Source organism: Artemia franciscana, chromosome 2, assembly GCF_032884065.1.
Source record: "Artemia franciscana chromosome 2, ASM3288406v1, whole genome shotgun sequence".
Lineage (NCBI taxonomy): Eukaryota > Metazoa > Arthropoda > Branchiopoda > Anostraca > Artemiidae > Artemia > Artemia franciscana.
Window position 1 is genome coordinate 10,119,660 of NC_088864.1, and position 27,867 is coordinate 10,147,526.

General features: G+C 33.8%; 1 protein-coding gene across 1 annotated transcript in view; it reads left to right on the plus strand.

The window, feature by feature from the left end:
- LOC136034104 (B-box type zinc finger protein ncl-1-like) overlaps positions 1–27,655 on the plus strand; it is a 120,459-nt gene extending 92,804 nt beyond the window's left edge. The window contains exons 15-20 of the mRNA XM_065715238.1: positions 10,882–10,941; positions 13,821–14,041; positions 16,677–16,870; positions 18,715–18,878; positions 22,778–23,010; positions 27,483–27,655. Coding sequence (XP_065571310.1) covers positions 10,882–10,941; positions 13,821–14,041; positions 16,677–16,870; positions 18,715–18,878; positions 22,778–23,010; positions 27,483–27,587 — 977 coding nt within the window. The 3' untranslated portion in view covers positions 27,588–27,655. The remainder of the gene's footprint in view (positions 1–10,881; positions 10,942–13,820; positions 14,042–16,676; positions 16,871–18,714; positions 18,879–22,777; positions 23,011–27,482) is intronic.
- The last annotated feature ends 212 nt before the right edge of the window (positions 27,656–27,867 follow it).

The window sequence follows — 27,867 nt, forward strand, 5'->3', positions numbered from 1 at the left end:
AAGCGTGCCGAGGAATCAGAGCAACCTGAAAGTTATCGCCTGGCATTCAGGTACAGCCCAGTCGATGATTATAGCTTGAGTAGATGTGTTCAAATCGGGACTATGTCTAAAATTTGTCCCTTTTGCAAGGCCTTGAAATTCAATGGTGAAACAATGGGAATGTGTTGCGCCTCAGGAAAAGTTAAACTTCCTCTATTGGCTGCACCACCAGAGCCATTGAAGACTTTCCTTACTGGAACTACGTCAGAATCTAAGCGTTTTTTGTCAAAAATCAGAAAATATAACTCATGTTTCCAAATGACGTCGTTTGGAGCCCAAATCGAAAATCCAGATCAATTTATGTCTACTTTCAAATTAAAAGGGCAAATTTATCATAGAGCAGGGTCCCTTCTACCATTCTCAGGCGAGAATCATAAATTTTTACAATTGTACTTCATCAGTGATAGAAATTCTGAATTGAATGCACGTTGCGAAATTTCTCCCAAAGTTGAAAAGACAATCGTTTCCCAATTGCAACATCTTTTCCACGAAAATAATAATTTAGTGCGTCTGTTCAAAACAGCCATCGATTTGATGCCTACTGATACGCATAAAATTGTTATTTCCGCTGACAAAACGCCTCCTGGCCAACATGTGCGTAGATACAATCCTCCAACTATCGACGAAGTGGCAATCGTTATGGTCGGTGATCAGTCTTTACCTCGAGATATTATTCTTCATAAGCGAAACGCTCAGTTGTTAAGAATTGCTGAAACTCATCGATGCTACGATGCCCTACAATATCCTATCATTTTTTGGGATGGAGCCGACGGCTATCACTTTAATATTAAATTGATGAATCCAGCCACTAACAAAGAAATGAATAAGAAATGCAGTGCAATGCATTATTATTCCTATAGACTAATGATTCGGCAGGATGAAGAAAATTATATTTTAAAATGCCGTGAATTGTTTCACCAATACGTCGTTGATATGTATGCTAAAATTGAATCAGAACGTTTGCTATATATCCGCCTGAATCAGACCAAGCTCCGCTCTGAACAATACATTCATTTGCGAGATGCAGTTGTAAATGACGGTAATTCCACAAACGTGGGAAGATTAACAATTTTACCTTCGTCATATGCTGGCAGTCCCCGTCATATGCATGAATATGCTCAAGATGCTATTGCGTATGTTCGTCTCTATGGTCGTCCAGATTTATTTATTACATTTACATGTAATCAATCTTGGGACGAGATACAGCAGCTTTTACTTCAAGGACAATCGGCGGTTCATAGACATGACATTACGGCCCGTGTCTTCCGGCAAAAGTTGAAATCACTGATAAACTACATAGTAAAACTTGAAGTGTTTGGGTCAGTGCGATGCTGGATGTACTCAGTGGAATGGCAAAAACGAGGTTTGCCACACACACATATACTAATCTGGCTACATAAAAAAATTACTTCGAACGAAATTGTTGATGTGATTTCCGCTGAAATACCTGATGAAAATGTCGATAAGGGGTTACATGATATTATTGTAAAAAACATGATACATAGACCTTGCGGTGCACTGAACGAAAATTCACCATGCATGGCCAAAGGAAGGTGCACAAAGCAATATCCTCGACTTTTAGTATCTAACACAATTACTGGCAATGATGGTTACCCACAATATAGAAGAAGATCTACTGAAGAGGGCGGTAAAACAGCAATAATAAAGAAGCGTAACGGTACCACCATCGAAGTAGATAACCAGTGGGTTGTTCCATATTCCCCGTTATTATCAAAAACATTTAATGCACACATAAACGTTGAATAATGTAACTCCGTAAAGGCAATCAAATACATATGTAAATACGTCAACAAAGGCAGTGACATGGCAGTTTTTGGCTTGCAGCCCGAAATCAAAGATATCGACGAAATCGTACAATATCAGGCTGGAAGATACATAAGCAGTAATGAAGCTGTTTGGCGAATTCTTTCATTTCCGATACATGAACGTAGTCCAGCTGTTGTTCACTTAGCGGTACATTTACAGAATGGTCAACGTGTTTATTTCTCGGAAACCAACGTGCAACAAAGAGCCCTGAATCCACCGGATACAAAGTTAACCGCTTTCTTTTCGCTTTGCAAAAATGATTCTTTTGCAAAAAAACTGCTGTATACTGAAGTGCCTTCGTATTACACGTGGAATACTAAAAATAAAGTATTTGAACGTCGAAAACAGGGTAAGTCAGTCGACGGCCAACCTACCATCTTCGAAGATACCACGATAGGAAGACTCTACACCGTTCACCCCAATCAACATGAATGCTTCTTTCTACGCCTGCTTTTGGTGAATGTACCTGGTCCGACATCCTTTGAGTAATTGAGAACTGTAAACGGTACTATACATGACACTTACCGTAGTGCATGCCAAGCTCTGAATTTATTGGAGAATGACCAACACTGGGATAACTGCATCAATGACGCGTGCGAAACGTCAACTCCAAGTCAAATTCGCGCATTGTTTGGCATCATTTTAACAACTTGCTCTCCATCAGCTCCTACAGAGTTATGGGAAAAATATAAGTCAAAAATGTCCGAAGATATACTCCATCGAAAACAGTTAGAGACGTCAGATATGACTTTTGATTTTACATCAGGAATTTATAACTACACTTTAGTTATTATAGAAGATTTGTGCGTACGTATGGCAAACAAACCTCTTCAGGATTTGGGAATGCCTTCACCTAACCGTATCGCTGCTGTTTTGACATGTGTAGAATGTGATCTATTTTCGTATGTACAAAATAACATTTCCAAGTTAACGTCGGAACAAAAAGACATTTATGATACGATAATGCATTGTGTCGATAACAACGTTGGAGAAATTTTCTTTTTGGATGCGCCAGGAGGTACTGGTAAAACGTTTGTGATAAAACTGATTCTGGCATCAATTCGATCAAAAAATGATATAGCGTTGGCAATTGTGTCGTCCGGAATAGCCGCAACATTGCTGCCTGGTGGAAGAACTGCTCATTCCGCTTTGAAATTGCCTCTGAATTTGCATTCTACAGAAACTCCCACGTGCAATATTTCCAAATCATCTGGGATGGGTAAAGTATTGCAGCAATGCAAACTTATTATTTTGGGATGAGTGCACAATGGCATACAAAAAATCGCTCGAGGCTCTGGATCAATGCTTGAAAGATTTGCGAGGGAAGTCGAAACCCTTTTGCAGCACATTAATATTGCTTGCGGGAGATTTCAGGCAAACATTACCTATAATACCGAGATCAACCCCTGCAGACGAAATGAATGCTTGCCTGAAAAATTCTAATTTATGGGCACACGTAAAAACATTAAAATTAACTACAAATATGCGTGTCCGATTGCAAAACGATGACTCTGGTCAAACATTTTTAGATCAATTGCTAGCTATTGGAAACGGAAAGCTCCCAGTAGACTCAATTTCAGGACGTATACAACTACCTGCTGATTTCTGTAATTTAGTGACCTCCAAAAATGAATTGATTGAAAAAGTATTTCCGAATATTCTAAACAATTATAAAAATAATAAATGGCTAAGTGAAAGAGCGATTCTTGCACCCAAAAATATAGACGTCCACGAAATCAACAATATTGTTTTGACCAAGATTCGAGACCAGGCAGTCCTTTACAAGTCAGTCGACACAGTTTTGGAACCAAATGAAGGGGTTAATTATCCATCTGAATTTTTAAATTCCGTGGATCTTTCAGGGTTTCCACCACACGTGCTACAACTAAAAATAGGCGTACCAATAATACTTTTAAGAAATATCAACCCACCAAAGCTTTGCAATGGCACGCGACTTGCCGTAAAAAAAAAAACAATGGAAAACCTAATAGAGGCCACAATCTTGACAGGGCTTTTGAGGGTGAGGCTGTTCTTATTCCTCGCATTCCCATGATTCCAACGGATCTGCCTTTTCAATTTAAAAGATTGCAATTCCCAATTCGATTAGCATTTGTAATCACCATTAACAAAGCTCAAGGTCAATCATTAGAAAAATGTGGTATAGATCTTAATACTGATTGTTTTTCCCATGGACAATTGTACGTTGCATGTTCGAGGGTCGGTAAACCTGACAATCTATTTATATGCAGCGACAATTTGACAGCGAAGAATGTTGTATATTCGCAAGTTTTACGCAGTTAATTTGTATTGTATCTATCTATCTATCTATCTGTATAAAAACGAGTTGTGTGTATGCATGTTTGTTTGTTTGTAAAGAGAGCGTTTGCATATGACGTCATTATTAGTACATAAGGCTTTGTATGTGCACAGACAATGGGAAAGCCAAGAATGTTGTATATTCGCAAGTTTTACGAAGTTTGAAACACATATATAAATCTATCTATATTCACAGGTGGGACACAGGGACACAACTACAATGGCGCGTAACTAATATGGCGCGTAACGACTTACGCGCGCGGGGGGGCTTGGGGGGGGCGAAGCGCCCCACTAACTAGGTGTTGGGGTGGCGCGAAGCGCCACCCCAACAGCTAGTATATATATATATATATATATATATATATATATATCTATATATATAAAAATAAGTTGTCTGTCTGTCTGTGGATGGATCAGGTGACGTCACCTGAAAAAACTGGATCAGATGACGTCAAAACTGAAAAAACTAAAAAAAGGCAAAAACTACAAAAAAAAACTAAAAACTAATAAAAAAAATAAAAAAGCTAAAAAACTAAAAAAACTAAAAAAAGGCAAAAACTACAAAAAAAAACTAAAAACTAATAAAAAAGCTAAAAAACTAAAAAAACTAAAAAAAGGCAAAAACTACAAAAAAAAACTAAAAACTAATAAAAAAAATAAAAAAGCTAAAAAACTAAAAAAACTAAAAAAACTAAAAAAATGTAAAAAACTAAAAAAACGAAAAACTAAAAAAAACTAAAAAAAAAGGAAAAAACTGAAAAATAAAGGTAAAAACCAATAAAAAACTAAAAAAAAAAACTGAAAAAACTAAAAAAAGGCAAAAACTACAAAAAAAAACTAAAAACTAATAAAAAAAGTAAAAAAGCTAAAAAACTAAAAAAACTAAAAAAAGGTAAAAAACTAAAAAAAATAAAAAATAAAAAAAAACTAAAAAAAGGAAAAAACTGAAAAATAAGCTAAAATAAAGGTAAAAACCAATAAAAAACTAAAAAGAAAAAAAGGAAAAAACTAAAAAAAATTTTCATCTAAAAAACTAAAAAAAACTAAAAAAGGTAAAAACTAAAAGAACTAAAAAAGAAAAAAATAAATGACGAAACTCAAAGAGAAAGCGACCAGGACAAAAGGAATGTTCGATTAGCAATCAACAAAGCACCGGGACACAGGGAGTATAAATGACGACCAGGACATAAGTAAAAAAAAAAACTATCTATATATATAAAAATAAGTTGTCTGTGGATCTGTGGATCGTGGATCAGGTGACGTCACCTGAAAAAACTGCATCAGGTGACGTCAAAACTGAAAAAACTAAAAAAAGGCAAAAACTACAAAAAAAAACTAAAAACTAATAAAAAAAATAAAAAAGCTAAAAAACTAAAAAAACTAAAAAAAGGCAAAAACTACAAAAAAAAACTAAAAACTAATAAAAAAGCTAAAAAACTAAAAAAACTAAAAAAAGGCAAAAACTACAAAAAAAAACTAAAAACTAATAAAAAAAATAAAAAAGCTAAAAAACTAAAAAAACTAAAAAAACTAAAAAAAGGTAAAAAACTAAAAAAACTAAAAACTAAAAAAAACTAAAAAAAACTAAAAAAAAAGGAAAAAACTGAAAAATAAAGGTAAAAACCAATAAAAAACTAAAAAAAAAACTGAAAAAACTAAAAAAAGGCAAAAACTACAAAAAAAAACTAAAAACTAATAAAAAAAGTAAAAAAGCTAAAAAACTAAAAAAACTAAAAAAACTAAAAAAAGGTAAAAAACTAAAAAAAATAAAAAATAAAAAAAAACTAAAAAAAGGAAAAAACTGAAAAATAAGCTAAAATAAAGGTAAAAACCAATAAAAAACTAAAAAGAAAAAAAGGAAAAAACTAAAAAAAATTTTCATCTAAAAAACTAAAAAAAACTAAAAAAGGTAAAAACTAAAAGAACTAAAAAAGAAAAAAATAAATGACGAAACTCAAAGAGAAAGCGACCAGGACAAAAGGAATGTTCGATTAGCAATCAACAAAGCACCGGGACACAGGGAGTATAAATGACGACCAGGACATAAGTAAAAAAAAAAACTATCTATATATATAAAAATAAGTTGTCTGTGGATCTGTGGATCGTGGATCAGGTGACGTCACCTGAAAAAACTGGATCAGGTGACGTCAAAACTGAAAAAACTAAAAAAAGGCAAAAACTACAAAAAAAACTAAAAACTAATAAAAAAAATAAAAAAGCTAAAAAACTAAAAAAACTGAAAAAAGGCAAAAACTACAAAAAAAACTAAAAACTAATAAAAAAGCTAAAAAACTAAAAAAACTAAAAAAAAGGCAAAAACTACAAAAAAAACTAAAAACTAATAAAAATAAATAAAAAAGCTAAAAAACTAAAAAAACTAAAAAAACTAAAAAAAGGTAAAAAACTAAAAAAACTAAAAACTAAAAAAAACTAAAAAAAAGGAAAAAACTGAAAAATAAGCTAAAATAAAGGTAAAAACCAATAAAAAACTAAAAAAAAAACTGAAAAAACTAAAAAAAGGCAAAAACTACAAAAAAACTAAAAACTAATAAAAAAAGTAAAAAAGCTAAAAAACTAAAAAAACTAAAAAAACTAAAAAAAGGTAAAAAACTAAAAAAAAATAAAAAATAAAAAAAAACTAAAAAAAAAAGGAAAAAACTGAAAAATAAGCTAACATAAAGGTAAAAACCAATAAAAAACTAAAAAGAAAAAAAGGAAAAAACTAAAAAAAAATTTCATCTAAAAAACTAAAAAAAACTAAAAAAGGTAAAAACTAAAAGAACTAAAAAAGAAAAAAATAAATGACGACACTCAAAGAGAAAGCGACCAGGACAAAAGGAATGTTCGATTAGCAATCAACAAAGCACCGGGACACAGGGAGTATAAATGACGACCAGGACATAAGTAAAAAAAAAAATTAACAAAACTAAAAAGAAGGTAAAAACTACAAAAAAACTAAAAAGAAAAAAAAACTAAAAACTAATAAAAAAACTAAAAAATCTAAAAATCTAAATAAGCTAAAAAAGAAAAAAAAGGAAAAAAATAAAGGAGAAAAACAAAACTAAAAAACGAATGTATATACAGACCGGGACACCGGGATACAAATGACGACCGGGACACAGGGAATATAAATGACGACCGGGACACAGGGACACAACTACAACGGGGACACCGGGGGAAACAGGGGGATGTAAATGACGACCGGGACACCGGGACAGGGAATGGTCGATTAGCAATCACCATCAACAAAGCTCAAGGGCAATCATTAGAATCATGAGGTATAGATCTGAATACAGATTGTTTTCCCATGGACCATTATATGTTGCATGTTCAAGAGTCGGTAAACCTGACAATCTATTTATATGCAAAGACAATGGGACAGCAAAGAATGTTGTATATTCGCAAGTTTTACGTAGTTAAAACCATATATATATATATATATATATATATATATATATATATATATATATATATATATATATATATATATATATATATATATATATATATATATATATATCTATCTATATTTACAGGTGGGACATAGGGACACAACTACAATGGCGCGTAACTATTATGGCGCGTAACGACTTACGCGCGCGGGGGGGCTTGGGGGGGGGCGCGAAGCGCCCCCACCAACTAGGTGTTGGGGTGGCGCGAAGCGCCACCCCAACAGCTAGTATATATATATATATATATATATATATATATATATATATATATATATATATATATATATATATATATATATATATATATATATATATATATATATATATATATATATATATATATATTTACAGATAGAAGGGAAATAATAATATTAATTGTTTTTTCTCGCTCAGGTGAATCAGGAATAATTATTTCTGATGTTAAGGAGTTAAGGTGGGCCATCTGCAGATTGTTCATCCTCACCTATGGCATTGCAAGATGCTGAAACGGTGACTTATATTATGAATTTCCACATCCAATTCAATTGATGAATATAGGCCTACAGTCACGAAAAAGTACACAACCAATCAGTCTGCTTTTATTGGTCCCAAATGACATCGGTTATTCTTTTATTAAATCGTCAACGCTTGACTTGTCTAAACTATCCAATTGATATTGGTCGCTTTTTGATTGAAATGTCCACACAAACTTAACTTGCATTAAAGCTCCACGATACAATTCTGTATTTTCTTCAGCTCTATCGCCCTATTATGCTTCCTCTTGAAGTTCGTGAAGCGATCAGCAATCCCAAAACGTCTCAAATAAGTTTCACTGTTGCTCAATACAATGAATCAATAATAGTTGACGATGTGCCTCCACTCTGTGAATAGTAATAGTTGACGAAGTGACGATGTGCCAAATATCTTTTTCAGCCCGGTATTTTCATTGTGTAAGATTCTTCAGTCGGTTAACTGTGATTTGGCTACCACTTGCAGACATGGTGATACTGTCAGTTCCAGAACAAAAGAAATGCCAGAAAAAGTTGCTTCCGTTTTTGGTTTCATTTTCAACGAAGCTTAGCCAGGTGGCAATAATTTGAGATTACTAGTCCAAAAACAAGATGTGGAAGGATTATGCGTCCGGATGATCTTGATGTACTTGCTCACAATAGAACTTCTATCTATATCTCTTCTCTTGACTTCTTTATATTACAACTGAAACAACATTTTGGACTTAACTGAATCTTATGTCACATCGCTGCGTCTTTGCCCCTTCTGAGATTGTTTCTGTTGACCCCATGAGCATGAAAATGGAGTATTAACTTGAAAAAGTTATTGAGCTGTCATGCAGCGAATGGGAATATTTTCAGGTCACAGAAAGGCCGTCTTGTGCTGTGTCGTCACCAAGAATGCAACTCTACCTTTTATCGAAGTATTTAAGTTTTATTCTTGCTGCGTTGCCTGTAAGTACTGCTACATCAAAAGAAGCTACCCCGCACATAGAAGGCTAAAGTTTAGCTAAGGAGTTCAACCGAACAAAAAAGGCTGATTAGCTTTCTCCTGCTCGCGACTCATAGGACCATTGATGTCTGTCCTGATAGGACAGTTTTCGTTTTTGTATTGTACTAAACTGGTCTTCATTCTGTAAACACTTGCTGTACTAAGCTTGACAAATTTCTTGGTCACCTTTTAAAACCTACGATGTATATGTCTTTACTTGCCATTTTCTACCAGCCCTTTAGATCTAGTTAAGCTGTTTGTGTGTTCCTTTCTGTCTTTACATCGTACTGATTAAAAAAAAAAGTTTGTTTTCAATTGAATACAAGGAGCAAATTAAAACTTAAAACGGACAGAAATTATTCCATGTATTAGGGGGAATTGCAACTCCTTCCCCAACTCTCGCTCTTTACGCGAAAGTCTTAAAGTTCTTTATAAATACTTCTCATTCAAACTTATCTGCCATTGTGTTAGAGTAGTTTTTCTTAAAGAATTGTGAGAGAAGGTCAAACTTTCGCTTAAAAAGTGAGGGTTGAGGAGAGGATATTGTTTCGACCGTTTCTCAAATCATGCCAGGAAATTTCCTTCCCTCCCTCTTCATGTGTGTAAATTTTACTGGAAAAATTCCCCACGGAAAACTGTCCCGGTGGAAATCCCTCCCCCCTGAAAATGTTCGTATATTTCACGATGATAAATACTATATGTGAACAATGTGGAAATTGCACAACCTACAGCCCTTTCCTCACGGGTTATGCGGGGTTTTGCCATCCCCAAAGGCATATTTATTGGACTTTTCAACTGAATCAAATGGCTATCTCCGAGGAAAAAGGAGCCTGAGAAAGAGACTAGTTGCGCTCCAATCTTCTTAGTCACTTTGATAGGGCTCTAGGAATTTTTGATTTCCGTTCTTATAAGCCCTTTTTCGATTTTCTGCGAGCATTGGTTCGATATAATCACCATGAAAAATAATAAAATAAACACGCATCCCGGATCTTTCTTCTGGCAAATTTTTTTTAATAAAATTCTTTGTAGATAGAAGCTCGAAACCTCTATAGTGTTCTCTCTGATATGCTGAATCTGATGGTCTGATTTTTAATAAGATTGCTTGAATTTCGGGGAGTTTTGCGACTTTTCAAAAAAACAGGCCGAAGGCATTGAATTATAAGGTCGGTACCTGCGCAACACACCATTGGTCAGCCTTCGAAAAAGTTTTTAAGTTTTTTTTTTTTCTTTTGATAGGTAACATTATACTTGAAGAATTTTATATATTTAGAATCAGCATAAAAAGGGCAATTCTTTTGATGCATCTATTGTTATCAAATTCTACCGTTTCGGTTACTATTGTGCCGAGTTACTCCTTTCTTAAAATTTGTTAACACGAACTGTTTGACATTATTCCGACGGAAACAAAACTATTGTATTGTATATGGCATTGTATGTGTATATAATATATATATATATATATATATATATATATATATATATATATATATATATATATATATATTATATATATATATATATATATATATATATATATATATATATATATATATATATATATATATATATATATATATGTTATATATATATATATATATATATATATATATATATATATATATATTATATATATATATATATATATATATATATATATATATATATATATATATATATATATATATATATATATATATATATATATATATATATACTAGTTTGCCTGGGGCATTTGGTACCTCTTCTTATCAACATATCTTTTATCTAGATGTAATGCAGCGATGGGGCGAGCCTCCTGTTCTACAAAAACCTATGGATTCCAGTATTTGTAAGTATTTTTTTTTCTTTTTCCTATTCAAAGGATATTTTCTAGAACTCATTATCTAGTACAGTCTGGTTATCTTGCACACTTTTTGGGTTTGTAAAAGAGAAGTTTTTTTCTAGGGGGGGGGCTGGTTGTTCGGAGTTTCTTCCACAGAATGTGAAACATCACAAGCATAACCCCTTCCTTTTTGTTATTTAGTGCCACAAAAGGTCTCATTCCTTGGTTTCGCCTCCCTCTCCTAAAATGGCGTGGCCCCTACCTTTCTCCTTGAATAAAAACAACGAAAGTGGGATAAAAACAAGAATATTATTCCGAAATGAGGTTTTTATAAAGAAGTCATTAATTCAATCCTAAACGGATAATTTACCTATCATATATCTGACTCGTCATCGCGGACGTAATGGGCCTCCGTAGGCTCAGCCTTGATCGATAGGGTTTTGGTCCGCCACGCCACAAAGAAAAACTTTGTGACTGATACCTTGAGGAAAAGTAAAGAAATTGCCGCTCTTGATTCAAAATGTTAGTCTATGCAAGATTGATCGAGACCCTTGGTAGACCTGGATCTTGCAAATTTAAAAGTATCCAATAACCAAGGTTCTGACTACAAAAATGGTCCCAAAGGATAACCTTATAGAATAATCATTGGGGAAAAGGGTGATGATAGTTAAGAGCAAATATGTGTTTATTTATGAGTATGTGGGCTGTGGAAAAAAAAGAGATAAATATGTTCGCATTTGGTGTTATTTATAGAATTATGCATGGGTTTGTGTTTATAGGAATGTATATTTATTGATGTCTTTGTAGTGTGGCGAAAGTTATTACATTCTTGAACGTGACTCATGGTGGGACCTTTTGGAAGGGAGGGGACTAATAAAGGGGTTGACACGGGTTATGATCTGCTTTTCGGTGGGGGGGGGGGGGTAACACTGCGGAAAGTTTATAGAAGTATTAGTGTTTGCAATGGCTAGTCACCATAAATAATATCACATAAAGTTATTCGTATACTGTAAATATCCTCCAGAAATGTTTTTGTAGTATCTAAATATTGTAAAAGATGCAGTAAGTCTTGAGGAATAACCTATAAATGTATATGCACTTTGAGAAGCTGTGTGCTTTACACATTACAAAATGTGACTGAAAAATAACAGAAAAAAAAGTTAATCTGTAAAGAGTTTAAAGCTCATCTCTCGTGTTTTTATATTCCTTGAAAAGTAACTATTCATCAAGTTGTGATCTCTTAGTAGAGCATAAAACAGTTGCTTTACATAGATTTTCATGATGAGTCGACAGAAAACTTAAAACTACCCATGACGATATTACCCAATCGGCTTTTATAGGTTGTAGCCCAGGCGCCTCTGATCCGAGACGAGCAGCACAATAGATTTAGAAAAATGAGTAAAAATATTGAAAAATTTAATAATAGAATAAATTGTTCAGTTTAAATTCAGACTCGCCTTAATTAAGGAAACACTGGAACTTAAATACCCAATTGAAAAAAAGTGATCCAAATTTTCGGTTCTTATTTGAAGGCAAACATTAGAGATACAGGGTTGGCCTTATTGAACGTGGAAGAAGAGGTCCTAATTTTGTAGCCCTTATTTGAGAATGAACATTCGAGGGAAGGGCTTCAAAATTAAGCTTTAGATCTCCAGTAAATGCCTCAATTTTGGGCCTGATATACACATACTCATTTGGTATTTAATATATATGAAAAATAGTATTTAAGGTGGTCCTACAACATAATTTAGCCTAGGAATCCTAGAAGAAAGTCTTATCCGGCCTTATTCCATTCTTTTCCTCCACTTTGCCTCTTTTTTTTTAATGTTATGTAGTGTAAGTCAGGGTTCTCGGGAAGCTGCATAAAATATTTGTGAGAAAAAGTGAAGTAATTTAATAAAACTCCGTACAAAATTAAAAGGGCATTCTAATATTTTTAATTTTTTTTTCAGGAAAACAAAAATATTTTAATTCTCAATATTTTTACCCAAGGTGTTTTTGCTGGGGAATTTAAATAGGGAAAATCACATTGTTCACCTAAACGATGTTTTGTCTGTTGTGTATGTAAGTGCGCATATTGTTGTGATAGGCGGTTTTTGAGGTACGTTTACTGAAACTTCTTTTATCCCAATTGGGGCCTTGGCTCCTTTGTGATAAAATTTAGGTATCTAGTGATATCAATAATGAATAAAGATGTACGTAACGGAAAAATCTTTCTCTGTTCCTAAATAATTTTCTAAGAAGGGGGAGTTACCTCTTTTTGTATTAGGCTCTTACCCAGCCACTAGGGTGGGGGGTGCTCTGTGAGAAAAATTTAAATATCTTAATAAAGCTGTCTCCAAAATGAAAGAGTATATGTTTACAAAATGAATCCCATTTCTAAAAATTAGAGAATGCATTGAAATATAGCTGAAGGCTTAATGATTTTTAAACAGGCTTACAAATATAAATTCAAATTTATGCAACACATAATGGCAATATTTGTCTCATGGCATGAACGAATTTTGGAAATGTATGGCTTATAGCCAAGTTTTGTGGGGTAAGCAGAGCCGGTCTTAAAAGCTTAGCCATACTATGCTCCTAGACTTCTGAGCCTCAAATTCTCTAGGCATGCGCTTTAGCAGTATTATTTGCGTGGGCATGTCAGTTTTGACCCCGTGAACTACGATTGAGAGACTGAAAGAGCTGTGCGTACATAGTACAGAAGTTCCTTGTAGCATTCAATTTAGTTAAAAGGCTATGCAAAAGTAAAAAGGCTTTAAAGAATTGCCATAAGTTGTTCATTTTTGAAGACATATTATAGAAAAAGAGGTTTAAATCTTAATACGAATAAAATTGCCGTTTAAAAAAAATAATTGATTGCAACAGTTATATTTCATTTGCAGTGTTAGAACTGTCAAATAGCCCAATGCTTGATATTCAGAATTCTGATAAGCTGGTACATCTGGAACCGAAAGCTCATCAAATGAGCGTACGGATCAAATTTGGTAGTCAAGGATCCATGTCCAAGGGTGCCAATATGAGCTGTTTGGCTTCGCCACATGGATTCTGTCTTGGTCCCGGTGAACAAATATTTGTTGCAGATACTCAAAATCATAATATCAAGGTATTTATAATTTTTTGACTTTTGTTTATTTATTTTTTATTAATTTTCTTTTGTTTTATTTATTTTATTTTATTTTTTATATTTTTATTGAATTATTATTTTAGTTATTATTTATTTATTTTTATTATTTATTTATTTTTTGTTACTTTTGGGAAATTTACAAATTTCATTATGCTCAATTTATTCGCACACAGTTTCTATATCTATTTAAAATGGATACAAAAATATTGTATGAAACTGGAAAGATGCTATGGTAAAAATTATAGTATTAGACTTTATGGTGAACACTGAAGACCACAATTTATTTATTAATACCAAATACGGTAAGCTTTCAAGCTTGTCGCAAATTTGTATGAAACGCCTCCGTAAGATGTTAAGTATGAATGCACCTTTGATTTTACCCAGATATTTAAAAAAAAAATCCAATGTAGATTGTTCCATGTGGATTGTAGATTTATCTGTAAATACTTGGAGATGGCTATGAATATTGATAAGTTACTGGATGGTGGTGAACCGATCATATTTTTTTCTGTTCTAATATGTGCCTTCACCAACTGGTTCTGTATTTTTGCCAATGGTAATAACTGGAATAATGCACCTCAAAAACATGTGGGTAGCAAATTTATTGGTAGACAGTTGAGTGGTAATCTTTTCTCGATTAAATGTATTAAATTTACACGATTTAATGTTGAAGACTATCCGTGGGTAGGCTGTGGGTAAATTTGTGGTAATTTTACACTATCCGTGGGTAAATTTACACGATTTAATGTTGAAGACTATCCGTGGGTAAGGTCATGCCATGTTCACGCAGAAATGTTGTGATGACCATGTTTTCGAATTTCTTTTTCCTGTTGAAAATTTTCGTAAGAACAGCTGTTCAGTAGGTCAAGTACCAGGGTATCAATGTTTTCATTAAGAAAGAAAATGTATTTTTTCAACCAACAAATTGATAATACAAAAAAAAGTTGCTAATAAGCCGTACAGCTGTCTCCAAACAACCGAATAATTTTTGGAATAATATAGTTCCCCAAGAGAAAAAACTAAGGAAAAAATTCGCAAAAAATAAAACAAGCAGTCCTCGCGAATCCTACGCGTTAAAACAGTAGGTTATTTCAGCGACCCGAGAAAAGTAGGCCTATAATTCTCTTTATAAGTTTAAAAGGGTTTTATAACAAGAAAGACGTACCTGTGTGAGTTTTAAGATACGGTCCATAGAACGTACGAACGTGACAAAAGAGCCCTCCAGATGAGCTTCATCCCTGAGTGGGAGGACAATCTGCGCAGCGACCCACTTGAGGGAAGATAGTTGGTTACTCACTGACCGCCTCTGCGCCTCTTGAGGCACTGTAGGAATTAAGGTCTAAGGAAGGTATTGAAGGACAGACATGTTGAATTGAAAATGTATACCTTGTGGACCGCCTAACCGATATTCTTGTGAATTCCTCTTGTCAAAAGTTCCTAACCGATTTTCTAATGAATTACTCTAATAAAAACATCCTGAACGATTTTGTAGTGAACTACTGTGGTGAAAACCCCCTAACCAATTTCCTAAGGAATAAAGTCGGTCCTTGTGTCATATTCGTGTCGTTCACTCTCAAAGATACCAATCAAAATTTAAGGCGTTTTGACTCGAAACAAAAAAAAAAATTAAAAAAAAAGATGGAACCTGTAAAATATCTTACTGCCATCTAGTTATCACACTTTGTTAGAACACGAACCGCCAAATTTTTGATGATAATGTTCTATCTGAAAAATTGTTGGGCACACACCAAGCAACAGTAAATCATGCGAGGAAGGGAGGGTAGTGCTGAGTCTTATTGATCCAAGCATATTAAATGAGTGAATAAAATACATTTCTAATTCTGAGAATCACTACTTTCGGCAAAAATTTCGAATACAATTACACAGTTTTATTTTTTTTTTTTTGTCGTAAAGAAAAATACTGTTTGAAAGCAAAATCAAATGAAAATTTATCAATTATTAAAGGTACTGCTACAGCCATGTAAATAGAAACAGATGTTTTTTCTACTAAAGGATTTTTTTTACATTTATTATTTATTTAAGAATTAACGACGCTTCTTGACTACTATGGTCCCTGCGTCGGCCCTGCAGTGCATTCCTGCAGCGTGATTCGATCTCTGGGTCCCGTATTACCAAGCTAAGGTCAAATCCACTGCGCGACCACAGGACAGTTTTTTTTTTTTTTTTTTTTTTTTTTTTTTTTTTTTTTTTTTTTTTTTTTTTTTACATTTATTTATAAATTCCGACTCCGTTTCAATCAGTTTGCTGCCTTTCCTCCAACCACAATGATCGAATTTCAGCCGAGTTACAAGTCCGTGAAAAGAAAAAGCCACAGAGAAGCGATAGCAGAAAAACACTAATTTAGAATATACCCCATATTGACTAAGAATGGCATTTAATAACTCGAGAATCTCTCCAGTTTTTTAGTTATCTTAATCCATGTCCTTGTGCTTCCAGGTCAGATGTGCTTATAAGGTCAAAAGGGTGCATAAGCGCCTTTTTTATATAGAGATAACCTTCATTCAGGACTACTAAGGCCTTTTGAGGATATCAGTATTTAAAACTATAAAATTGATCTTTTAAAGTTGATGGTAATTGTACGAGCTACTTCTAGGTTTATGACATCAATGGCTTGTTTTTATTCTCCTTTGGTTCTGCTGGTCAGGAGGATGGTCATTTCTGGTATCCAAGGAAGCTTGCCTACATTAGGCTATCTAATCTACTTGTCATATGTGATAGAGGTGCGGACAGAACCCGCGTTCAACTTTTTACTGTTGAAGGATCGTTCGTCAGAAAGCTTCGAGTCAAGTGAGTTGATTTTTTTCTTCTTTTTCTTTTCAAAGCTTCAATTCTCTATATTGTTTAGAGTCATTGAATAAAGTTCTAGTGTAAATTATGTTTATTTCCACTACTAAGACAAGTTGATAAAACTGTAAAGCTCATATTGTTTTACTTTTTTTATTTTTCTGTTTTCTAACTTAAATAGCCTTAAGAACTTGGAAAGAGCTGAGTCTGTATTAGCATCAAGTCAAATTTGGAATTCGACGCATAAATTGATTTTCAATTAGTTCTCGTTCTCTCTTTCTGTTTCACTCTCTTCTTCGTCTCTCTATCTCAATCTCTTTTTTTGTTTCACTCTCTTTCTCCTTGTCGTATATCATCGTCGCTTCGTTTCAAATCTCCAGAGGCTCACTGCTAAGAGCCTTCATATTATTCTAGTAGCCTCACAGCAAGTGCTACAGCGAGCCTTGTAAGAAACTGTCATTAATCAGATACCAAGGCAGTATCTGGGGGAGGGGGGCAAACCCCCCCCCCCCCCACGATATATTTGTCTGACTCGTAACAACTAACAAAATTAATATAATATATTTCTGATGTGTTTCTAAGTTTTGTATCCCCCCCTCTGAAAAAATAGCGCTACCCGGAAAAAATATCCTGAATACGGATGTGACATAACTCAAGTTAAAATCAAGGGCAATATTTGGTCTATGGATTAACTTAGCTCGAAGGTTGGTTCGCACCCGAGCTTAGATTTAGTAAGCTAGTCTATTAAGGGCTCGTAAAAACAGAAAAAAAAAGAAAAGTTAGAATTTCAAGGCACACCTAAGAAAATCTCGTGGCAAAATGTTTAACATTAAAAACTATGCAAGGTTGTTCAAAAGGTAACCCCCCTTTTTTTCTCTCTTAAAGACGAAAAGTATACAAAAAGTGGATCCATCTTCTAAATTTTAACTCTTTTCTGGTATTCCTTAATAGTAATCGTATCCTTAAATACCTTTGAACCAATACTTTGAGATGTGTGGAATCGTTGAAGAGGTAGCTACTTCAACTACTACTACTAACAACAATGCACCGCAGTCCAAGCCGCCTGAGACCAACACAGCTACGCACGTGCCTCCTTCATCCCAATGTATTCTAAGTCTCCCTCTTTTCGTCCTCTCAGTAAGTTTCGTCACATTTAAAACTTTCTTTTCGACACATTTACTCCTTGGCCGCTTAAATTTGGTTTCTGAAATAGATGCTAGATAGAATCCAGTTTTTTGCTCGCCATTAAATACTCGTAGCATGCTTCTATCCTAAGAATTATATACTCGTATACTCGTACTCGTATACTCGTAATACTCGTAGCATGATTCTATCCTAAGAATTATGACTGTAAAAAAAAATTGACGGATGTTAACTAGTCAAAACATCAAGGTAAAGCTTTCAAGGAATGTTTAGGCGGATGTTGAACTAAATCGAAACGAACTATGAGCGTTTAGATTTTCAAAAAGGTAACAAAGCAATATCTCAAGAACGGCTTACATTATTAATTTAGACCTTTAAGGGTAAGTTGTGGTGGATTTTGAACTAGCCAGAATGCACTATGTCTAAACTTTTAATACTACCATTACAGTTACTGTAACTAATAGCACTAATGGTATTAAGGTGAAACTTCTAGGGAACGTTCATTGAGAGTTTTAATTAAACAAAAAAAATTTAATTAAACAAGCTGCTAGCCTGGCCTACAAAGTTTTTAAACGGAACACGATGGAAATTACTTGTAGTTTCTTGTCATTTTCTAATGACTTGCCTCTTTCTATACCCTTTCTATGTTCACTACCCTTAGCCTATTTTTATCTCTACACTGTATTTTTTTTTCATTTCTCCAGCTATATCGATATTATTGCCAGTGTTACTGTAAATCGTTTTGGACACATCATCGCAGTGGATAGCAACAATCCTGCCATCTATCAGATTGACGGTCAGGGAAATCTCAAATCATGGGTCGACTGCAAGCCTTATATGAAGGAGCCTTCTGATATTTGTGTTTTTGGTAATCATCCAATTTTTTTTTTTTTTTTTTTTTTTTTTATTTCTTCCCTCGCATTTTCCAAAAGAGTTTGTTTCTACTTTAGTGAAGTATATTTAACAGTTTTGCTCTTATTTTTGAAATTCGAGAGTTTTACATTAAATTGTTTTTTGTTTTTTTTGACTGAAGCTGACCTTTTGTCATCACTCACCGCTATCTTGGGTCTTCCACCCCCACCAGTAAGGGGTCCAGGCCTTCGGTCCTAGCTCTTTGTTATTGGGCGCCAAATAATTATGGTTATCATTTTATTAAATACAACCCTCCAAAGAGGATTTAAATTTATTTGTGTCGTAAGCTTATTTGTAGTATTCTTTTCTCCTAACATGACGTCATACGTCTTGTCTTTTTTGCCTTAAATGGTTTATAATGATTAGCACAAGTGAATAGCACTGGTTAAAATTAAACGTTACTCCAAGCAATAAAATTTTCTCCTCCATCCACCAGCTTCAAGCCCATTATCATGGTTACTGTATATCTTCTGCTCTATTAAATACGTAATGTTATAAATAACAGGGAGCTTTGATTACAAGTTTTTATCAAATGCTAATTAGCAAATACCACTTTTAAAGGCCTTGTCTGTTTCGATGGTTCCAAATTGTCTTCCATGGGTTTTCTACCTTAATAGTTTGGTTGTGTATTCAGTGAAATAAAAGAAAGACAAATCATGCATTATTTCATGTTTTTAATGTTTTCTGTTTTTGTGATTTTTCATTTAAAGCTTTTTACATTACTGCCGGGCAGTGAAAACCTGCATATTTTTTTTTAAATTGTCCTGCCTGATGTTTAGTAAACAAGGACTATGTTTATCATTCTTTAAACAGGAATAATCATCCTGTGTTGAACTAAAAGCAAAATTTGAATCAATTTTGGCAAAAATTAAAAATAAAAGTGCTTTTCCGAATATATCCATTTGTATGGCTAATTAAGTCACTTTTTTCTGTTATTTTCGAGGTTTTAAATCTACATCTCAATAATAATTCTCAGTACAGATTGTACAGAGAAGATGATATGACAAAAATGTATGATATGACAAAACACGCATTGTTTTATGTTTTTAGGTTTTAGTGTTTTCTGTTTTTTGTTATTTTTCATTTAAAGCTTTTACATCATTGCCGGGCTTATTTTTTTACTGCCAGCAAAAATCTGCATATTTCTTTATGTCCTACTCGATGTTTAGTAAACAAGGACTATGTTTAAGAATAATCATCCTGTGTTGAACTAAAAGCAAAATTTGAATTAATTGTAGCAAAAATTAAATGTTTTTAATGTTTTTACTCCGCTTAAATTGTCAAAACAAGCGGCAAACGAATAAATTAATTAATTAATATATCTATTCTTATGGTTAGTTTTACAATATATTTTTTTCGAGGTTTTAAATTTACATCTCAATAATAATTCTCAGTTGAAAAGGTAAAGAGAAGATGATATGACGAAAATGTAGTATTTTCGAGCATGGAGGTTAATAGGGTTACAGTGTTCAATTGCTTAAACGACCGGAAGTTCTAAGAATTGTAACTAGTACATAAAGATTTATTCAAAATATAACATCATTAGAAGTATTCTCTAGACCATTGTTCTTGATGGATTAATATTTCAGCCAATTAATGCCTCTATAATTTTAAGAAAACCGTTTCTAGCATAAAATACCAGAGTAAAAACTGCTATTTTTCCTCAATTCTTTTAATGAATTACAATTTGCTAAAACCGCCCAAATTAAAAATGATTATCTAAGTTGTTGTTCAAAAACTATCGTTTAGGAAAATTCTTATTTGTACCATTTAAATTGACGATTAAATTGGTTTAAATTAAACCAATTCAATTAAAATTAATTGACGATTAATTTTAATTGATCATTTAAATTGGTTTAAATTAAACCAATTCAATTAAAATTAATTGACGAGTAATTTTAATTGACCGTTTAAATTGGTTTAAATTAAACCAATTCAATTAAAATTAATTGACAATTAATTTTAATTGACCCTTTAAATTGGTTTAAATTGACGGACCCTCTCTCATCTGCCGTTTCGTCTAATCTTCTTGCTCAAACAACGAGTCCTTAAAATCCTCGTTTGTTTTTTCATTTCACAGAAAAATGGACATTATTAATATATAACTTATTGTTTATTATTGAATTCGTCAAATAATACCTTAATGTTTTATTTATGTAGTTATGTACTTTTGTTTTTACATGCATTTTTTATTTACTTTTGTAATACAAAAATAAGCATTTATGATGTACTGGATAATAGGAGGTAAAAATATATCTACTTATGAAGTCGTGGGGATAGCTCGGAGGGTTTGTGATTCGTCCAGTGGCCATCCTTTTCACTCTTCAATTATACAGACTCAACAATTGTCCGGTTCTAACACTTGATCAAACACTATGAAAAGAAATGTGTAAAACTGGTGATTCAGATCGTTTCTGTAATAATTCCTGAACAACCATAAGTGAAAGAGGTGTAATGTTTCTTTCCTTACGAAGTGAGGCGGGGGGCTTGAACAACAGGGACAATATAGATGACCACTCAATAAGGTCCACGTTTCTACTAAAATGTATTTGTAAAGACTTCGTTATATATAAAATGTTAGCCTAAATTAGGGCTGGTGCTGATGTCACACTGAACGTGTTGCTCCAAATGCATATTTTTTGGACGTTCTAATAGCTCTGGATAAAATGGGATCTTTAAATGTTGATCTCGTGCCACTAAAGGAGCCTGGTGGCACAAAGGGTAGTTGGTTTCCGTCTATTCAGGTTTGTCTCTTAAAATGGGTACTAGAGCGATTAGTTGGTGACCGAATGAGTCCATGTGTAACTCAACCATCATGAAAAAGTTTTCCATCCAGGAAAAGTTTTCCACATAGGCGGGATTTCCTCCATGACTTGAAAAACGAGTAAGAATTACGTTTAAAAAAAATTGTATAAATGAAAGTATGCTAAGGAAGAAATTTTTTAGGCAGAATTTCCAAGGGGGTGGGGATAGGAGATTTTCAGCCAAGGTGGAAATGAAAAAAAAGATGAAAAGCCTAAATAAAACAATCAATGTAATTTTGTTTTCATAGCATCGAAAACAAAAGCTTGAGTCGTATTTATACTTTTTCAATGTCATAATAAAATGGAATATAATCGGGATGAAGTTCTTCTGCATTAAATTAAGATTTTTGCTTTTTGGTGAAAAGGAACAGGAGCTATCCTAGGGATGAGGTGCACGAACCTCAACCACCCCATCTTTACGTTTTTGGCTGTGCAGGATTTTTGATTACACTGGCACAGCCCTATCCTTACACTTCAGAAATTGCTCTAAGACCGTGGATTCTATTCACTAACAGATCCTTGGTCGTCCGAAATCAAAGCACAACGAATAAGGCCTAGTCCACTTCTTTTGTGGTCTTAGTTAGATCGGTGTGACAATTTGTGTGTGTGCATTGTCTTTTGATGTGGATGGATTTTTCCTTACTATCCAAAGCAAGATTCCGGAATAGACTAGATGCGAAAAAAATGATACGGTGAAAAAAAAAATATTGCAATAAAAAGGCAAGGTGCGAAAAATAACCTCAAGAGTTGCACTGGCTATACAGTCCCGCACTATGAGCAAATGACACTCGTGTGCAACGATTTTGTGTACGTTAATTTTCATCACATGGTGTGTTTGAAAGGGTCTTGAATGAAAGGGTCTGTGAACCATTGAAAATCTATTAAAAGAAATGCCACACATGAAATTCTTAAAATCTGGGTACTGCTTGTCAATGTTATAATTTAAGGTAAATTTCCGTTTAATGTTCTTGAGTCGTCCCTAGCGTGATTGTCCTTAGTGATTAATATCCATACTAAATTAACGTAGTTAAATTCCAGTTTTTTCTTGCAGGAAATGAATATTATGTTTGTGATTTTAAGGGTCACTGTATTTGCGTCTTTAGTGAAACTGGTCAGTTCTTAAGGAAAATCGGTGGGGAGCCGCTGACTATGTTTCCAAATGGAATCGACATTTCAGATGCAGGTGATCTATTGGTTTGTGACTCGCACGGAAATCGTTTTCATGTTGTCGTCTTTACAAAAGAAGGCCAGGTTACTGCTCGATTCGAGTGTCCTCATCTAAAGGTAAGTCACTGAGAGCATTTTAATTGGTTTTCAAATGGGTTTTTATGACTCGATTTATTTTCGACTGGTTTTTGGCTCGATTTGACAGACGCTCGATTTGACAGAATTACTGTATGAAATTCTTTTTAATTGTTTTACATTCTCTTTGCTATATTTTTCATTTTGAGATTTTCCTGGGGAATTTTCTAGGGGCTCTTTCCGAGTATTTTTATAGTGAGGGGAGATTATCAGCGAGAATGGAACTGTCTGGGGAGAATTTAACAGGAAGGGGGAGGAACTTTATGTCGGATGTAATTTCCACGGATGAGAATTCCGACTATTTCATTGTCGTTACCAATGAGTGGAAAGCTGCTGCCTTTTTTAGGTGCCTTAATTTAACTATAGATAATAATTAAGATGGCTTTTATGCGGTTTGTGTCTTTCCACCACTTTGTGATCTCGATTTGAGTCGCTTCTCCATTTGAGTGTCCTCATTTAAATGTGAGTTATAGATAACACTTAAATTGATTCAAAAGTGGTATACGAGACATGGTTCACTTTCAAGTGGCTAATGATTATTTGGAAACTGTCTTGCGTCGCTATCTTTACGAAAAAAATTTGCACTGCTCGTTTTGAGTCTCAAGTGGTTTTTATGACTTGGCTCACCTTCACCTTCAATTGTTTCCGTTGAACCTCCTTTTAAAGTAGTCAACAGATGGCTTTTGAAGGATAACCTATCTTTAGGGACCATTCCAAGTGGAAAGTGCGGCGTCTTGCAAAATTGTTTTGAAGTACTCAGTATGAGTTTTCTCCTCTTTTAGGTAATCCAGTCGTACCGTGTCCTTGCGTCTCTCCCATAATTGTCCTGGTAAACGACTGTACTAGGCAAGATACCGTTTCGAAGGGAAGATTATTGAGGTTCTTGTAGTAAACAGCCTTTGAAGCCCATTAACTGACTGTTTAGAGGCTTTGCCTGATCGTTGCCACAGCTTGCCCTTAATGATCTATTTTGGATCCTCGGGAGTGGTGCGAGTAGGGTTTGAAGAGCGGCCATCCCTATTTGGCAATTTGCCTGACGCCAATTATTGTACAGAGGGATAGTCGAACTGGTTAGTAACAGGTTCCCAGAATGAAACATCGCACTCAGCCTTTTCGTGCAGGAAGATTGGACCCAATCGAGATATTCCCTCCCAAATGAAATCTAAGGGAAATGTATTCCCAAAAGACGAAGTTTGTAAACTTCCTTGGTAATTTTACGCCTGAAAATGAACTCAAGATGTCGATCTTGTGATTATTAGGTCCTTAGTCTTTCTACTACTACTAACAACTCACTACGGAACCAAGCCGCCTGAGGCCAACGCAGCTATGCAAGCTCTTAACTCCATCCCAATCTATTTAAAGCTTCCCTCTTTGCACCCTCCCAAGAAGTTTCTGTTCCCCTTGATTCTTTCCTTACAAAATCCTCCCACCATATTTGGGAACAACCTGCTTTGTCAATTTTGTCAAAGACGAAGTTTGTCAACTCTCTTGGTAAGTTTATCTCTTAAGATGAAGTCAGGATGCCGACAAAAAAATTGAATAGTAGCTCCTTAGTTTTAGATGCTTGAAATCGACGATCCATGCACCGGAATACTTTTCCTTATCTCCAAGAAACCCATTTGTAAGAACAGGAAACTTGTACTGAACTGCGTGTCTATGGCTCGGGGTATCATCAGCAAAAAGAGTGCTTATAAGATTGTTTCCTTTATCATTACTAGGGAGAACATGGTTCCCAAGCTGCTGCTTTGAGAAATTCTGCTGTGGAATAGATATAAGATATATGAACAGATATGGATATAGATAGTTATAGAAATTTGGAATAAATATAGATAGGAATGCTAATTTGGAAGAGATATAGATATATAATAGGAAACAGATATTCACTGGAAGAAAACTTGTCGGAAACTACGCGGAGAGTACGATTTCTTAGAAAACTCCAGAAAAAAAACCCTCCATGAGCTAGGAGTTTTCACCAGGCCCTTATCCTAACAACCATTGAAAGATTCGCACAATCAAAAGACATGTGCCCAATATCGTTCCCCTGCGCCTGAATTTCGGCTCTTCTCTGGTGCTGCGTATTAAAGTAGTCTAGTGTTAAAAGTTTTTGGCGGATTACATACCGCTTATCAAAGGTAAATAATTATTATGTATGTTATGTCATTATATATTACTGTTATGTACGTAATACATAATAAATAAAAATAAACATGAACATAAAAAAAAATCTTATCATAAGTTATGTAAGCTATGTGGGAAAATCAGTTCTTTTTTGTGACAAAATCTGTTTAAATATGAAAGAAGTTTAGTGTTTGAACGCATTTGATTTTGAAATAAAAAAAAGACATCATATCTACTGCATATCTTTCAATGTTATCGAACCAATTTTAAAATTGAACGATTTGAGGAAATAGGGCCTCAGATGTTAATCATAAATGTATTAATTTTCACAAATATTTTATGCCAAAAATATTTACCACAAATAAATGTTTCGAAATTGTCCTGATAATCTAAGTGCTCTCAACTCTAGGTGAGCCCTTGAGAAAGTTTTTGTCTGTGTTCAAGCAATTCATAAGTGAGTCTTTTTGGAGAAAACACCGAGAGCTCTGACTTTCAATTTAGGAATGATAAAATGCTTTTAAATACTAATCTAATATCGAAAATGCATTATCATTATTGATACCTTATCAATATCATCATTGCCATCTAATCTCATTCAAAATTATGTTGATAGTGAGTTCCAGAGCCTTGACGATAATTTCCAAGTGAAATAGTAGCTAACTCAAAGAAAAATCTAAATTGGACTGAAAGCAAATACAAATTGGAAGAGGCAATTTTTCATTGGAAATGTGTCAACAAGAGTTGATGTTCCAGTCATTAAATCAGCATTTGCGATTTTATCTATATTAATTCCCTTCTAAAAGAATATTGTAATTGCCTTAATACTGCAAAAAAAAGTCCTTGTTCCTATACTGCGCTTCTTAGCAAAAAGTATTAAGGATGTAACCCAAGTGCTTATGGGCATCTTAGGATCCTTGAATTATTGAGTAGTGCATTGATCACAAAAACATAGATAATTCCATGGTTTATAGCCTACAATGTTCCGCTATCTTTGGTCTCGCTTGACAAATAACTAACTCACAATTTTGTTATTTTTTATATTTTTTAGTTCTGTCTCTTTATGCCTCGCTCTTTACTCTAAAGTTTGACTATTTCTCTCAACTCTACTTTTTAAAACAGTAAAAACTTTAGCGCAAAGAGCGAGGCGTTGAGGAGGGAACAGCCCCTTTCATATACGGAGTAATTTCTGTTCGTTTTAAGTTTAATGTCGCTCCTAACTTTCAGTTAAAAAAAGACTTTTTTTTTTAATTTCTGAACGTTTTTGAATTAATGCATGTTTTGATTTTGGCTCTCCGCACATGGATAATTAAAACAAATTTTTTCTTACTTACTTTCTATGGAGGAATTTTTCATGGGGGAAGGGAATTTTCCATGAAGGAGGCACCAGCTTTCCCAGCATAAAAAAAAACAAGTTTTTCACTGAAAGTAAGGAGCGATATTAAAACTTAAAACAAATAGAAATTATTATCTACATGAGAGAATTCGCCCCCTTGTCACTACCTCGCTCATTTCGCTAAAGAAAATTTTTAGTACTCTCAAAAGAGCTATTTATTCTAATTAAACCGTGTTTGTGATTCAGGGTTTATTCTTAAAGAATTGAAACAAAATTTGAACTTTAGCGTAAAGAGCGAATACATAGATTTGGGAATCAGTAGATTGTCAACATTTAAATTTTTTCGGACGAAGAGTGCTCTCAATTTATTTAGTGAGTGTCGCTTATTTGTTTTCACATTTCAACAGATTAATGCTGGCGAAAATGTAACACTATCCTGAAAAGTTGTGGAACTGCTAATAGAAAAATCTTAATAATCGTGATTTTCTCGTTCAAATAAACCTAAGATGGGCCCAGAAGCCAAAAAAGGCTTTTGTATTGATATCACTGGTAACGGCTAAAGTAATAATGGCCAAAAAAAGAATCGTTTGTGATCCTTTTTTAATCTATAAATACTCGTATTTTTGCTTCTTTTTTTAGAAGTTTAATTCTTGCTTCTTTTATTATTTGCTTATAGAAGTTTAGATTATTATATATAGAAAATATTGTAGTAGAATATATCATTTATATCGAAGTTTTATTATTTGCTTCTTTTAGAAGTCTTTTAGAAGAATTATTCAGTTTTATTGTGTATGAAATATGTATGTAGGTAGTTTTTTAGTACACGGTTACACCTTCCAACTTTTTATAGCATATACGTGTTATTTTTCTTTTTGTTAGTAATACTTTCTCGCAAGCGACGGTTTTGGTGTGCTACGCATTGATTTTGTTTCTGGCTTTATAAAAATTAAGTATTATTACTCTCTGAAAGTGAATGGTTCAATAGGATAATCTCATTTTTAAGGTTTCGCGCTGTTGTGGCCTCAACATAACAAGAGAAGGCTATCTAGTGACACTGGCCAAGAACAATCACCAAGTTCTAGTGATGAACACTCTCTATGTTCAGTGAACTTTAGTATACGTATCTACAAGCATCTTAGCGTAGCTTTGGAGGTGCTTGTACTATTCAAAAAAATTTGTGTCTATTTTCTTACATATCCTCTATGGCCGTTTATTGGTCGCTTTACTTTATAAATAGCAGAGCTATACTTAAAAGTGTTGGAAGTTTTATTTTTTTTGTGTTTAGTGTTTAATAATGTCCGTTTAAGTCTTATGTCAAATCTCTGATCGTCTCCTTCGTTTGGCCACATGGCCTTGTTTGGTGTGACTATAGTCAATTTTTCTCCTTC